At 31.7% G+C, this 14561-nt stretch overlaps 1 protein-coding gene across 3 annotated transcripts; it reads right to left on the bottom strand.

Moving 5' to 3' along the window:
* Window positions 1–4519: 4519 nt before the first annotated feature.
* On the bottom strand, window positions 4520–9740 carry LOC143907135 (uncharacterized). Of its 3 annotated transcripts, XM_077423679.1 has the most exons (6): window positions 8841–9740; window positions 8548–8693; window positions 8351–8378; window positions 8037–8216; window positions 4957–5040; window positions 4520–4893 (listed from the first exon to the last, which is right to left on the bottom strand). In XM_077423679.1, exons 1-6 carry the CDS (start codon window positions 8932–8934, stop codon window positions 4751–4753), a joined length of 675 nt encoding a protein of 224 aa, XP_077279805.1. In that variant the 5' UTR covers window positions 8935–9740; the 3' UTR covers window positions 4520–4750. The 3 variants fall into 3 exon arrangements, with proteins under 3 accessions (XP_077279805.1, XP_077279804.1, XP_077279806.1); XM_077423678.1 differs by having other exon boundaries at window positions 4520–5040; window positions 8841–9736; XM_077423680.1 differs by having other exon boundaries at window positions 4520–5040; window positions 8548–8710; window positions 8841–8875.
* Between the last annotated feature and the right edge of the window lie 4821 nt (window positions 9741–14561).

The following is a 14561-nucleotide window of genomic DNA, read 5'->3' as shown; positions in this document are numbered from 1 at the left end:
ATTAAAAAAAATTATTGTAAACATTAATGTTAGTGTCACATTAGTGAAATATTCATGCATAATATTTATACATAAATTTTATATTAGGTTTTGAAATAATACCGTTATGATAGAAACTTGATAGACAAGTCGTTTTCCAAGCTTGCTTATTTGATGGACTAGAAGATTTTGTACACGTAGTTATTTCTGCCAGCATTTGCCTTGTTATCAGTCCACTGAACTCTGTATAATTCACTGTAATTACAAAAATTAGTTACTATATACTTGAACAAATTGTAATAATTGACTTATAATACCAACATCATTCACTTCTCTCACTAAACTTAATTTATCTGTAGCTATTTCTCAACGAAGCAGACCTATAAAAATCAGATTTTCAAAATATATATTATATGTAAATGTTCGAGAGCACGCGGTAGCGCGAGAGAGCGCGAGGTAGAAGACGACCACAGAAAAGGAGACAAGTATAGAATTGAAAAATAAAACAGATATATTCAAAAATGTATGTACAGGTATTTACAGTTCTTTCTCTAGTGGCCGAAGAAAGCCGTGAAGCGCGCACAGAAGCTACGGCAAGCGACGCGGCGAAAGCGTGTTCAAAACGCGGAATAGCGAAAAGAGATGTGCAAAGCGGCGTAAAGCGGTGTGAAAAGCGGTTTTCTGTGATCTGCGAGCGAAATCGATTCCGCGGCGCAGCGGCGGTCCTTTTAACGCTTCCGAGGCGAAACTCCCTCCCTGCAGATTTCTCCGAATTTCGGGAGGGTGATTGGCCACCGAAGTCCCGCGTCATGAAGCTGACGTCACCGGTTTCATGTTGCGACCCGACGGAGTCGTCACCTGTTTTCGAGTGCTTTGTGTATAGCATGGATCGTCCCTTTGTTCCAGCGTTATTGTTGTTTGACTGTATTATTGATTACAATGTTAAAGTTTCTAGAAAGCTAATCCCGAACGATCCATGCTATACCGAATATTCCGCGACAATTCCTGAGCGGTATTTCACGCGAATATTAATTTACTCAATTTGCATGTGCTGACATGCAGCCGAACGCGACTTCGTCGCGGTGCTGGGTTTTCGATCTCAAACAGTAAATTTTACTGCTACAAAAATAGAAACTAATTTGAACTAATAAAAATCTAACAGAATTCAACAAAGTATGATATGAAATTGACAGCAAAAGCTAAAATCAGTTCTTTCATGACTGCTTATGTTTATAAGTACGTTTAAATAAAATAACATTTATTTATAACATTTATTGAGAATCGATGTCTAATTAAAATTTTATATTACACTTTGAAATAATACAGTTATGATAGAAACTTGATAGACAAGTGAATAAAAAAAATGTTTGTAAATAAGATAACCTCTTTGGCATTACTTTAAACAATACGTTAAAAATACATGATTGTGTTACATAATTATAATTTTAATGAAGTGAATACCATACATTACAATTAAAAACAGATTATTTTTAATTGTAATAATCAAATAATTTATATCGTATTTTTTAGAGGTTACCTGCTACAAACTCACGGAACTCGCAACTCCCAACTTGCCCGTTGATTTGGCTTTACCAGACATCATTGAGTTGTCACGAAGCATGATGGTGGTAGATGGCTGTGCTTATCGTATATTTCGGTCCTAGGGGAAATTACTCGGATAGCCATTATCGTAAACACCCACTGATTGGACGTTTTCACCGTTGAATCCATGGTGGAAGAAAACAAGGTGAGTCAAGGCGCAGCGTGATGCCACCGACCAATAGAAAGCTGCCACCAGGTCAGCCATCACTGCCGGGAAACCAGCCGATATTAAAAATAATAGAATGAATAAAATACATTTTCTTGCATAAACAAGTGGAAAGAAATAAAGAAATAATGAAAAATTAAAAAGGAATAACTAATTTTTTCCAAAAGCAACTGCATCAAAACAAAAATAAAGAAAAAGAAAGGATTCTTATAATAAAGTTGAGCTTTCCTTAAGGTCTGAACAGAAAAAAAGTTGACATAAAATTAAAATTAATTTTTATTACAAATTTTTGTCAGTTTCTTCTCTTTTCTTTTCCTATTTTCGTCACAAATAAGTTTGTTTAATACTCTTAATCTAATGTAGGTTCTGGTCCTAACCAAACAAAGCAAAACCTCGTGTGGAATATTTTTCACTCGTTTTTCCACGAGCTCGGTGACTTTCTTGAAAATGTATTTTTCTGGACTCGAACTTTTCTGATGGAATTTTTTGAATTCTTGCTCCATTATTTTTGCTGCGTCCAAGAATACCTCAGAGGGATGAGTCAGACCTCCCCTTGATAAGATGGAAATATAATTTTCTTCTTCAGTTGCGACCAACATTTTACTTTTATCTTCCAAGAACGAATATTTTTCTTTAAAACGATGGGCAACATAACCGGTCACATACTTCAAACCTTGTTCAGCGTTCCACTCCTGGGCATCAACAATTTCTAATTGGCTCAAAAGATCTATTTCTTGACTAGATGGCTTGTAGCTAGTTATATTCGAAGCTAACAAAAAAATATAAATGGATATATTTTGAAATTACAAAATGTTTTCCTTGATACCATTCTCGTGCCAAGTTGGTGACGATGATGGTGAGGGAAGTGATTTGATGATAACAAATTGACAAAAGTTGCAAATCATCAAATTATTTCCCTTGATTTTTATCCGAAGAGAACATAGTTTGTTCCTCTATTTTCGTTCGTAGAATTCATGATTTTTTTCTGTACAAAATTGGTTTAAAAAAAACAAATTAAAAAATGTAAAAAAAAGTAGCGAATTAAATCATAGTTCATTATTATTTTTTAATTGAATATTAACCTTCAGAATTATCATCTATCTCTATAGGAGAATATGCGAATTCTTCGGTAATTCTCAATGATTCACAATCAGCGATATGTGCAGGATCTTCTCTTGCCTCCAATTCCTCCGATTCCTCTGTTTCCGTTGATTCACTATTTTCTTTGATTGACGAATTTTCCGGAAAAATAGTGGTTAAAACATAGGCGTCATCCGCCATGTAGTTGGAAATATCGTACGCATTAATCAAACTCGAATCTTTGTCAACAGGAACAGTGTTAGCCTGGAGTGAAAAGAAATCCATCGAGTATTTCCCAAGGATGTACCACCGAAGCCGATGTTGGAATCCAAGCGCGTTAGGATGATCATTATTGCCTCCCATACGGCGAATATATGAAAAGGTGTTTTCCAATACATCCTGATTTAAGCGATAAGTCATTAGATATTGAACTTGATCGTGGCCGAAGGTATCTTGCAAGTAATTGAACAAACTTGGCAGAGAATTACATGCCAGAGAAATTCCTCGTTGAAAAGGAATCATTGATTTATGTGTGCCTACTCTCATCTCCTTGATGAATTGATCCATTTCTCGTAAGATTCGATTCTGATATTCAAGCTCAATGCCATACGCGTGAAGTCCTTTATGCGTCCCATACATTTTTCGGCTGTTTAAAACATCGAACCAGTCATTGAAGAGTTGCACAACATAAGAAGCAGTTTCCCAATTTTCAATATAACCTTTCGTACCAAAGGATTTAATACTAGCAGCAACGGAATTCGAAAACACTTGTACGGCCATAGAAACTCTTTGTCGTTCGGTACCTCTTACAGTTAAATGTTTTTTTGTCAACTTGTAGGCCATAGTCACATCATCACCTTCCCCTCTGTACTGCAAAATCTGCTCTAAGACTTTCTTCGTAAGATGAATTCCTTTGTAAAAAAAACCACTATCGAGAAAGTGATTTCGTGCTAATTTTATCAAGTGAGGTACATCAGCAAATACGTGAATGAGGAGTTTATTGTCACTCGGATGTTCAAAATAGCACTGTTGATTTCCTTCAGTCCCGATTTTCAAAGAATTTTTTACAGTTGAATTACTTGATCCCAAATCGGATGTTGTTGCCACGACTGTGAATCCACTTTCGTACAATTTCATAATAATATTGTCCAACAGTTTTTTGTCCATTGCTCGGTCATGATCATAAAACACTGGCTGTTTCTATTTACTGAACAGTCCTCTAGCCATAACTACCTGAGTTGTTTTATGCGGTCCAACGATTTGTTCATCTCGTCGATTGATTGCAATGTCATTTGATATGTACACTTCGTCATAGGACAAAACTGTAAGCCTCTCGAAAACAGTCATACTCTCTCCTTTCAGTTTCATGATGCGCAGAACATCGTTCAAGATTCCTGGTGTTACATCGAACTTCTGAGCCCAATTTCTTAAAGTTGATACCGAAGGTAGAGGGACTTTCATCGTTTTTCGTATGAATCTATAAGCTCTGGGACTGACACTATGTAAAGACATGGCTGTTGTAATATCATCAGCACACCATTTAACTTGTTTTTGATTTTCATTGGTGAGCATTTTAATCTGTCCAGGTGTAAAAATTCTATTCAATATTTCCTTATATTTTTTTTCCTGCCTCTGACATTTGCTTATAGTCTTCTCTTTCACGCCAAGAGTTTTATCTTTCTTTTCGAGTAGTTTTTCTTTTTTTTCAAGTATTTTTTCTTTCACATTGATAATTTTATCTTTCTTATTAATAATTTCATCTTTCTCATTTATAATTTTGTCTCTCTCATGAATTACTTTGTCTTTCTCATTGATCGATCGAACTTTTTGATAAAGTGATTCTTTTAGATTTTTATTTTCTTCCTTCAACCTTTCTAATTTTTTTAATAATTCCAATTGATTGCTGTCTTCGATGAAGTCTTCTTATTGAGAGCTACCGGCTGGAATTGAATATTGAATTTCCAAGCTTGTTAATTGAGAAGTGATGTTAGCTTCTCCCAGTGACACAATGGAATTTTCGTTGCAGTCAATTTCAATTATGCCCTGCGACGTGAGCTTGGTACAAGCTGTGGAAAATTCGAAGGCCAAAAATTTGAATGGTACAGCATCATCTTTCAGACGCGACTCACATCTCATTAGCTCAGGATACTGTTGTTGCACCCATGTTTTTTCTCGGTACGCACCTTCCGGAAAATGAACTGAACATACTCTCGCTGCGGAATGAAATATTTTTTTAAATGATAATGATGATAATCATAATGAACAGCAGTGATCGGCAAAAATTCTGTTTTTAGTAATGATATCGGCGATTATTTTTAATTAATCAAAAATAAAAAATTTAAATGTTTTTAATTTTAATTAACAAAAAATTGGTAATTAATAAAATACTAAGCTCTAAATTTAAAATAATTATTAATTAATTGAAAATGTAATACTCTGTTTAAAAAATTAATAAATAATCAGAAATATATTGCTCATAATTTAAAAATTGGCAATTATATAAAATAAATTGTCAGTTTTTATAAAAATTACATTTAAAAAAAATATTTTTAATTTTTTAAAAAATTAGTAATTTTTAAAAAGTAAATTATTTGAGAACAATTAGTAGATAATTATTAGAAAATATATTACTAATTTTTTAGAAAATTAGCATTTATTAATTTGTAAAGTATTCGTTTTTAAAAGTACATTAGTTGCAGTAGAAATGAAACGATGACGTTAACTATACTAAATAATTTTTTCCTACTGAAAATTCGTGTCTTTTGGGAAAATTTGCAATTACTAGATGAACTATAATTTGATGATGGTCTCTTGCTCTCTCTTAAGGCCATCGCGCACAAAATTGCATAGGCTGCATAAACATAGCATAAGACCGCTGGACCGGCTGGACCAATCTTATGTAAATTAATATGGCGACTTTATACTGGATGCTCATTGGTTTAGCGGTCTTATGCTACGCTATACCTGCTTCCTACACTCATATCCGTCAAGAATAAATTACTGGCTTGTCAAAAAATAAAGTTACAATTTTGTAAAAAGTTAGTGTTTGGATTATTGAAAAGTTTGCAGTTGCGCTTTAAGCCAATTTTTGATGTTGAAAATGAAGGACGGATTAGCGCTGTAGCAGCAGCTTAATTCACATCCTAAATTTAAATTGAACTGGCTCAATTGTTTAAGTCGCTCAGTGCAAGCAAATGTTATAGTAGCAGTAAAAGAAGCACTTGCTTCTGTGTCGAGTAGAGTTGAAGATAAGAAAAAAGATGATAGTGTAGCTGAGGATGATTTTTTTGACTTTACATGTGATCATGATACACCTGATGTAGTCGAAACTTTTGGGGCCTCTGATGTAGAAGCAATTATTCAGAAATTTAGTACTGAAAGTAGGAATGATCTCGAATTACTTAATTTATATACTATTGTTAAGAAAGTTTTTCTCAACGTTAATACACCTTTACCATCTTCTGCACCAGTAGAAAGACTTTTTAGTTACGCTACAATGTTTAATTTACCTAAATTTAATAAATTAACTGATGAGAATTTTGAATTAAGAGTAATTATAAAGTGTAATTCGAGTGTCGCTAAAAAAAATAGTATTATTTACTTAGAAAACACGTGATTCTCTTAAATAATTTGGGCTTAAATTATTTAAGGCTCCTGGGTACTCGTCGCGGCCATGTTGGAATGTGAGAAGAAGTAAGAAATGACACGTTGAAAATTCTTGCGTAGTATTTCCAAATAAAAAGATATTTGCTTAAAATAACACTACAGATCACTTCAGCACACTTTAAAAATACGCCGAGTTGAGGTTAAGTCTACCCCTTTTCCTTGATAGTAATAAACAGCCGTAAAACGAATGTGATACGATGCAGGTTTGTGCGCAGGCCTAGATTTTGTATTATATTCATTTTACGGCTGTTTATTAATTGTCAAGGGAAAGGGGTAGACTTAACTTCAACTCGGCGTATTTTTAAAGTGTGCTGAAGTGATCTGTAGTGTTATTTTAAGCAAATATCTTTTTATTTGGAAATACTACGTAAGAATTCTCAACGTGTCAATTCTCAACATTTCTCGCTTATTCTCCATTGGAGAGAGTTCTTATTTCTACCGCGACGGTACGTCGTCACCGTCAACGCGGAGTTCTCGGCTCAGGGACCAGGAGCCTTAAAGAGCATTACATCAATGAGAGATGATAAATAATCTTGATTGAAAATTTGAAGAATAAATACGCTGTATCTGCTGATACGTTTATACAATATTAATATGTAAGTAATAATTAATAAATTATTCTTGTAAGTCAAATATGTACACATTTATTACCGTGTTGACTGATTTAATAATAACTGTGTGATAACAAATATAATTTTTTAATCATTGACTTTGCTTTATTTAGTACTTCTGAATATAAAATTGAAACTTTGAATACATTCATATGGTATTTACAAAAAGTGTATGTATGTTATATGCACACTCAAAAGAAAGGAAAATTTAAGAACAACAGCTTATACTTATTAATATAATCTTATAAATATCGACTAAGTTAATTAATAGATATATTTTCTCACAAATCTTCACAATTATTTTTTTAGTTGTTCAAAGATTGTTGGCATTCTTAAAACAATTTTTCGCTTTATCATTAATGTGTAAAATAAGTGTAATCAAGAACTTTATGATGTTCCCTTTGTCTTGCCTAGTATCTCTGATTCTAAAATATTGTCAGTTACCTGATGTTCATGCTTGTTTTTGCCAAGACACCTTGTTTCAGAGTCAAGGATAAAAAATTATTTTTATTTAATTGTTAATTTTCTGAAAAATTAGAAAATATTTTTATTTAATTACTAATTTTTTGGAAAATTAAAAAATATTTTTTTCCATTATTTTTTAGAAAATTAAAAATTATTTTTATTTAATTATTTATTTTTGAAAAATTAGTTATAATTCTCGATTTATTATTAAATTTTCTAAGAATTAAAAAATAATGTTACACATTAATAATTTTTGTAGAAATAATCTTTTTTTGAAATTATTTACAAATTGTTAGGTAAATAAAAATAAGTTGAAAAATATTTTTAATTTTTTTGGCACTTAATATTGTATTTTGGCTTATTAATGATTGCTTTGACATTAAAAAATAAATAATGAAAAATTTTTTTTTGCCGATCACTGATGAACAGACGATTAAGTTCCGATTTTATCGAGTATTTTTACTCACCAGTTGCTAGATTAATTTTTGGGTTCCCACAGAATTTCACCCATTCTTTCCAAAGTTGATTTTTGGGAAAACGAAAATAACTTATTTTTCCACAGCTGGAATTTTTCGTTTTTTTCGAATCATTCTTACACCCTTTAATAGCGCAGTAGACCATGATTGGTGGAAAATAAATCTGGAAATCTGGAAAATGATATTTTATTGACAGGTTAGGTTTCCTAATCTCTTCGCACTGATGTTTGTTCAGTACTGTATTCGAGAGGTTTTTTACCGTGCCAAACTTCCATATCAAAATAACAAATTAAAAATGAAATTACCTGTCGAAAAAGTCACCGAAGAAACTATCTGAATAAATAAATACACCTTTTTAGAAGTTTTGACAATTCTCAGATCACAGCTGTCAATAGCTCGTATACAACACGTATACACGATCAAGCATGTATTTGTGAAACAAGATGGCGGATTTGGTGAGTTGCGAAAAGCGAACGAAAATTGATCGCCTGACTTGACTCACCTTGTTTTCTTCCACCATGGTTGAATCTACATTTCGCAACGTTGATGCAGTATTGCAAATGTTGCAATGCAATGTTTTTGAGATTGTTTGGATTAACACCGAGGTGTGGATTTGGTTCCGCGTCGGCTTACCTTTTGGAAGGTTATCTGAAAAAACGGGATACCTGAAAGAAACTCTCAGTCAAGTCTATAGCACTAATAGTCCGTCGGCAAGTACATTTGAAAATCGACTAATTAGGACAAAGCTGCAAAAAAAATTTTAATCGCTTTGTTTGGGTGTCAGTAATGACATACTAAGTTTTCGACCTCCCCCGTGGTGTGCTTCGGCCGCCATCTTGGAAGAAAGGAGTGAAAAATTGTTTTTTGTTGCGAATATCTCGATTTCCATTAGACTTAGGCTAACATAGTTCAATGCAATATTGTAGGGAATTAAATTCTCTACAAAAAAGGAAGTATAGGTTTTTTTCCTACGACCAATAGTTTTGGCGCTAGAGCCGGGAAAAGTAGGATACTTTTTGTAACAAATGGTTTCAGCGACTTTATTTCGCCGTATCTCACTTTTCAGAGGCTGTAGTATACTTTTGAACTTGTTTTCTCACTACCTTACGGTAGAGTTAGTGGCGCGTTTTTTTTTATGTGGTGTCCCCTGTAGGCCTAATCCACTCACAATCAGTTTATTATTAAGATTATGAGAATTTTTTGCCAGGGTTGTCTTAATTATTCAATAATATAATTAAACTCGTGAGTGTCAACGATTTAAAACGGCGAATGCGAGTCAGGCACGGAACGTGATGCGCAAAAAAAAACCGTTATAAAAAAATTAATTATTCTAATCTTGGTCTTTTTGATGTAGAGGGTTGGCAAATGTCATCTTCCGCAGCATCTTCCTTTTCCTCAATATTATATTCCTTTTCTGCTTCTTCTGGTTCTTCCTCGTTGTTCGAATCAACCTCATTGTCAGAATCGGTTAATGTTTCCTCAAAATGTTGAACAATTACGTCGATTTCTTTATCGTTACAGTGATCTATTATAATGTCGATGTTTGTGCATGCTTGACTTCGACAGTTGAAACAAGTCACAGAGCATCGCAATCCAGTTTTTCTGCAACAGCAATTTGCTTTGCAGCCTTTTGTGCATTTGCAGAAAATCTTCAGAATATCCTGCGGAGCGGCTTCCTTCATTGAAGGAACTGAAAATAAACCATTTTTTGTATATTTCTAGCCCCAATCTTGAGGATTTTTTTTAACTCCGCGCCACTGCTGAATCTGATGGTAGACTCTGAGGGAGTGTTGACGTGCAGCTGCTTCAGTAGGTGGTATAGAAGCAATGTTGAACATTACTTTCGACGTAGATTTGGCAAAGTATGAAAATCGAAACTCATCCAGAAAACTATTGCTCTTTGCTCCGTATAAAACAAGAATACATTTTTCTCCCGACTGCTGCCAACCTTCGGTTGGCGAAGACAAGGAAGTATGCGTTTCACGGAGGCCGAATCTTTGTTACTTTAGTTCTCGATAACTACAACATACTTTGATATGTGCTTCCGTATATAAGTTTCTCATTGATCAAGCAGGGTTTATAGCGTATAATTATCATTAATTGTTATGTTAATAAAAAAGCGAAAAAACGATATATTACATTTATATGTTCTCTTATTGGCTATCGACTGAGTTACAGAGGAAATTGATTAACCAATGACATGCATCCACATGGGGAATTTTAGTGAGATTTTAGTTGCCTCTATGGGCTTCGGCAGAATGTATAGCTTTTCTATTCATCGCTGCACGCTCATTGGATACTGCGCGGCGTGCACGATGTTATCGAGCGCGCTGGCTGCTGTATTGCTCACATGTCATATTTGGCCGGTAGTTAGAGGTTAAGTTTGTTTATACAAGTTTAATCTTTACAAAATTAAATAAAAATATAATAGTGTGATAAACAGTAATACACTGCCTAATACAAGTTTGTTTATTGAATCATTTCCTCGGAAATACCATGTGGTATCAGGTATCTTATATGTGTGTATACATACAGGGTGTCAAGTAATAATTAAGCGGATCACTGCTCGTGATGGGCAGCTAGAGCGGGTAAAACTGAATTGAAGTCTTACTGTTTTGTAAGTATTTCAATAATTAATAATAAAATAATTATTAAAGATACGTGAATCAAGATGCGTTTGTGCGATTCGACGAGAAGGAGCAGTCAAATGTTTACGTTGCTATTAGGCCGCGACGAGACATTGGGAGGAACGCTAATGTTTATAACAAAAATTATTAACTATACACAAGTGTCATACATACACTCATTGTCATTATTGTTTATAAAGCACTCCTCTTTCATAATATTTCGCTATGCACATAGTAACGTAAACGTTGGGCTGCTCCTTCTCGGCAAATCGTGTGGATGCACACTGATTAATTCTCTTATCTTTATTAATTAATTTTTCATTAATTATTGAGAAACTTACAGTACGACAAAAGACGTTTAATTTGATTCAGTTTAAATCGCTCTTCCTGTCCACGAGAAGTGGTCCGCTTATTATTACCTAATACCCTATATATATATATATATATATATATATATATATATATATATATATGGTTATATAATTGTAAATTTATTATATATATAAATAAAAATCATTAAAAATGTTAAAAAAATAGAGAAAATTACTTAAGTCATAATTAATCTCATACTATTGTGTATAAGATTTAGATTATGCCTATAGTACCTATATTTTCAACTATTTATATGTATATTATAAAATATGTTTCTGCATAGAATAGAAATATATGTATTGCTTTTAAAAGTATAAAATAAATAAATAATTAAAATCTCGCAACAGCAGCAAAAAGATAAGTAAACAAAAATTATAATAATATAAAATAAATAAAAACCTAAAAATTAATTAGTAAAAAACAGATTTAAAAAACTAAAAATTAAAAACTTAAAAAATTTAATAAAAAGGCAGAAAACAAATTAACAAACAAATTGTTTAAAAAAAAGACGACTGCTGCCTAACCAGGTTAAATTAAATGCAGATAAAAAACATAATTTTAATAAAAATTAGAAACAAAAAATTAAACAATAAAAAAATTGTTTAAAAAAAAAACTCCCGACTGCTGCCTAACTAGGTTAAATTAAATGCAGAAAATAAAAATTAAAAAAATTTAATGACTGCAATTTAAAAAAGGTAAAAACAAAATTTAAAATTGTTAAAAACAAGAACTTATATAAAAAAATTTAAAAACAATAACATACAAAAATTAAACCAAAAACAGGTTTAATTATTTGGTAATAAAAATGTATAAAAAAATACACATATAATAATAAGTATAAAATACAAAATTAAAAACTTCTAAAAATTTAAAATAATATTAATTATAAAATATTTATATATTATATATATTTATATATTATATATTTATATAATAATTACCATATTATTAATACAATTGACACACTATTAGGAAATATTATCTAATAACAAATATGATTGAAAATATATACAAATACTTGATTACTTACTACAATTTATTTTTTTTATTATTATATTAGGCATTACAGATATAATTATTAATTGCATATTTTAAAAGAGCAGTCGGGAGACGCCACGCCAAATTTTATACTTAATATTTCAACATATATTTTTGCTTCTCTTTTTTTGTACGCAGTTAAACAACTTAAATACATAATTTTCTTTGACATCTAAAACGTGATTGAGAAACACTTGGCGTGGCGTCTCCCGACTGCTCTTTTAAAATATGCAATTAATAATTATATCTGTAATGCCTAATATAATAATAAAAAGAATAAAAATTGTAGTAAGTAATCAAGTATTTGTATATATTTTCAATCATATTTGTTATTAGATAATATTTCCTAATAGTGTGTCAATTGTATTAATAATATGGTAATTATTATATAAATATATAATATATAAATATATAATATATAAATATTTTATAATTAATATTATTTTAAATTTTTAGAAGTTTTTAATTTTGTATTTTATACTTATTATTATATGTGTATTATATATATATATATATATATATATACATTTGGTAATTATGCAGTATAGGGGAAGCACCTCCGATGACCTTGATCTTGACATATGTTGTCAAGGTCACTCTCCTGAGTGACCTTCAGAAGGTTTTAGCCGTCGCTCGCTATTCGTTAAAAAGTTATTAACAAAAAAAGTTTCGAAAATATAGCAATTATTTTAAGTACTGAGAGGCATAAACGACTAATATTACGTTTTTCTTTAAAGCAGAGAATACTTTATTTCGCGAGAAATTTGCTGTTTTACCAAAACAACATTTAAAGCAGTAAATCGTACCTATGTAGGTTAGTGACGCGCTTTAAAAGTATTTAAGTGTTTAAAGCGCGTCAATTAACCTATATATGCACCTATATATGCTATATTTTCCAAACTTTTTTTGTTATTAACTTTTTAACGAATAGCGAGCGACGGCTAAAACCTTCTGAAGGTCACTCGGGGTCATGACCTTGACAACATATATCAAGGTCATTGAAATTGGTGAAGTCGCCAAACTTTTTTTTGTTAATAACTTTTTAATAAAAAACGAGCGACGGCTAAAACCTTCTGAAGGTCACTCAGGAGGGTGACCTTGACAACATATGTCAAGGTCAAGGTCATCGGAGGTGCTTCCCCTATACTGCATAATTACCATACATTTTTATTACCAAATAATTAAACCTGTTTTTGGTTTAATTTTTGTATGTTATTGTTTTTAAATTTTTTTATACAAGTTCTTGTTTTTAACAATTTTAAATTTTGTTGTCCTGCTATGTCAATGAAATCTGGCTGAGCATCTGGATCTCCAAAAATTTTTGAAATATTCTGTAAATTTTTATCTTTTTGGAACAGTTTAATAAATTTTATTTTACCCTGCCTGAAAAATGTTGAAGTGGTACAACCAGTGAATGCGTGAAGAAACAGAATATGCTCAGCAATATCAGGATATTGGAAAAAAGTAGATGAATAAATTTTCTGCTCTGTTTTTTCCTTGCTCGGTTTCATGAAATAGATGTTAGATTTAGAAGAATGCTATGAAGGCTGTCAGTAACACTAAAAGATCAATATCTTCGCCAACTATTACTACGGAATCGTAATTCTTCGATGCATCAATCGCAGTATTGACAATAAGAGTGTCAGCATCTTCAATAGCTTGCTTGATAATAAATTCTGCAGTTTGAAGTTTTTTACCCAACATTGGGATAAGTCTATCCTTATTTTTTTCATTTGATAGAAATTTTTCTTGGGGCATGGTAACTATCATAGATTCATTGAAAAGTATGCTCGCAGAAACATGTTTGTTTGATCGTCGGAGACGTTCAGCACTTTTTGTGCTTTGAATGCATGTTTCATTCGGATATCCATCAAAAATGACGAAATTATTTGATTTGTAATATTTCTCTATATAATCAACATATTTATCCAATATTTGTGCGAAAGTTTCTTGTTGACGCCATACAATTCGATGAAGAAGATATTCTCCGTCTATAACGTGCACGAAATTTTCGAAATTAATGACATCACAGGAGAAAATGCTTCGTACAAACTCTATTTCTTTGTCTTTTGCATCCCTAATTCATTGAAAAGTGAGAGAGGAAAGGGAGCCAGTTCGTACCGTAAATATTGTTGTAAATGTTGATCAGATTTTTTAGCCAATTTTTTTTTAAAGTATGGTTGGATCAATTGGAACGATTTCGTCTTCAATTTTTATCGATGAATTTGCTGCTCGGAGAAGAATAACTCGTTTTTTTCTTTGAAATTTAATATCACTGAAATTATTGCCAATGATTTGTAACATTGAAGACATTCCTATTTCGTAACCCACACACACACACAGCATGAAATATTTTTAAATATATTATTTAGGAAATATTTTATTGCAAGATTTGAAATATTTTAGAAATATGTCATGAAATATTTTTGAAATACAAATATGTCTATAAATTATATATTTTTGAAATATTTCTTGAAAT

Source organism: Temnothorax americanus, unplaced genomic scaffold (assembly GCF_048541705.1).
Source record: "Temnothorax americanus isolate GAGA-0224 unplaced genomic scaffold, ASM4854170v1 Scaffold8, whole genome shotgun sequence".
Taxonomy (NCBI): domain Eukaryota; kingdom Metazoa; phylum Arthropoda; class Insecta; order Hymenoptera; family Formicidae; genus Temnothorax; species Temnothorax americanus.
This window is presented reverse-complemented; position numbering and strand designations above follow the sequence as displayed.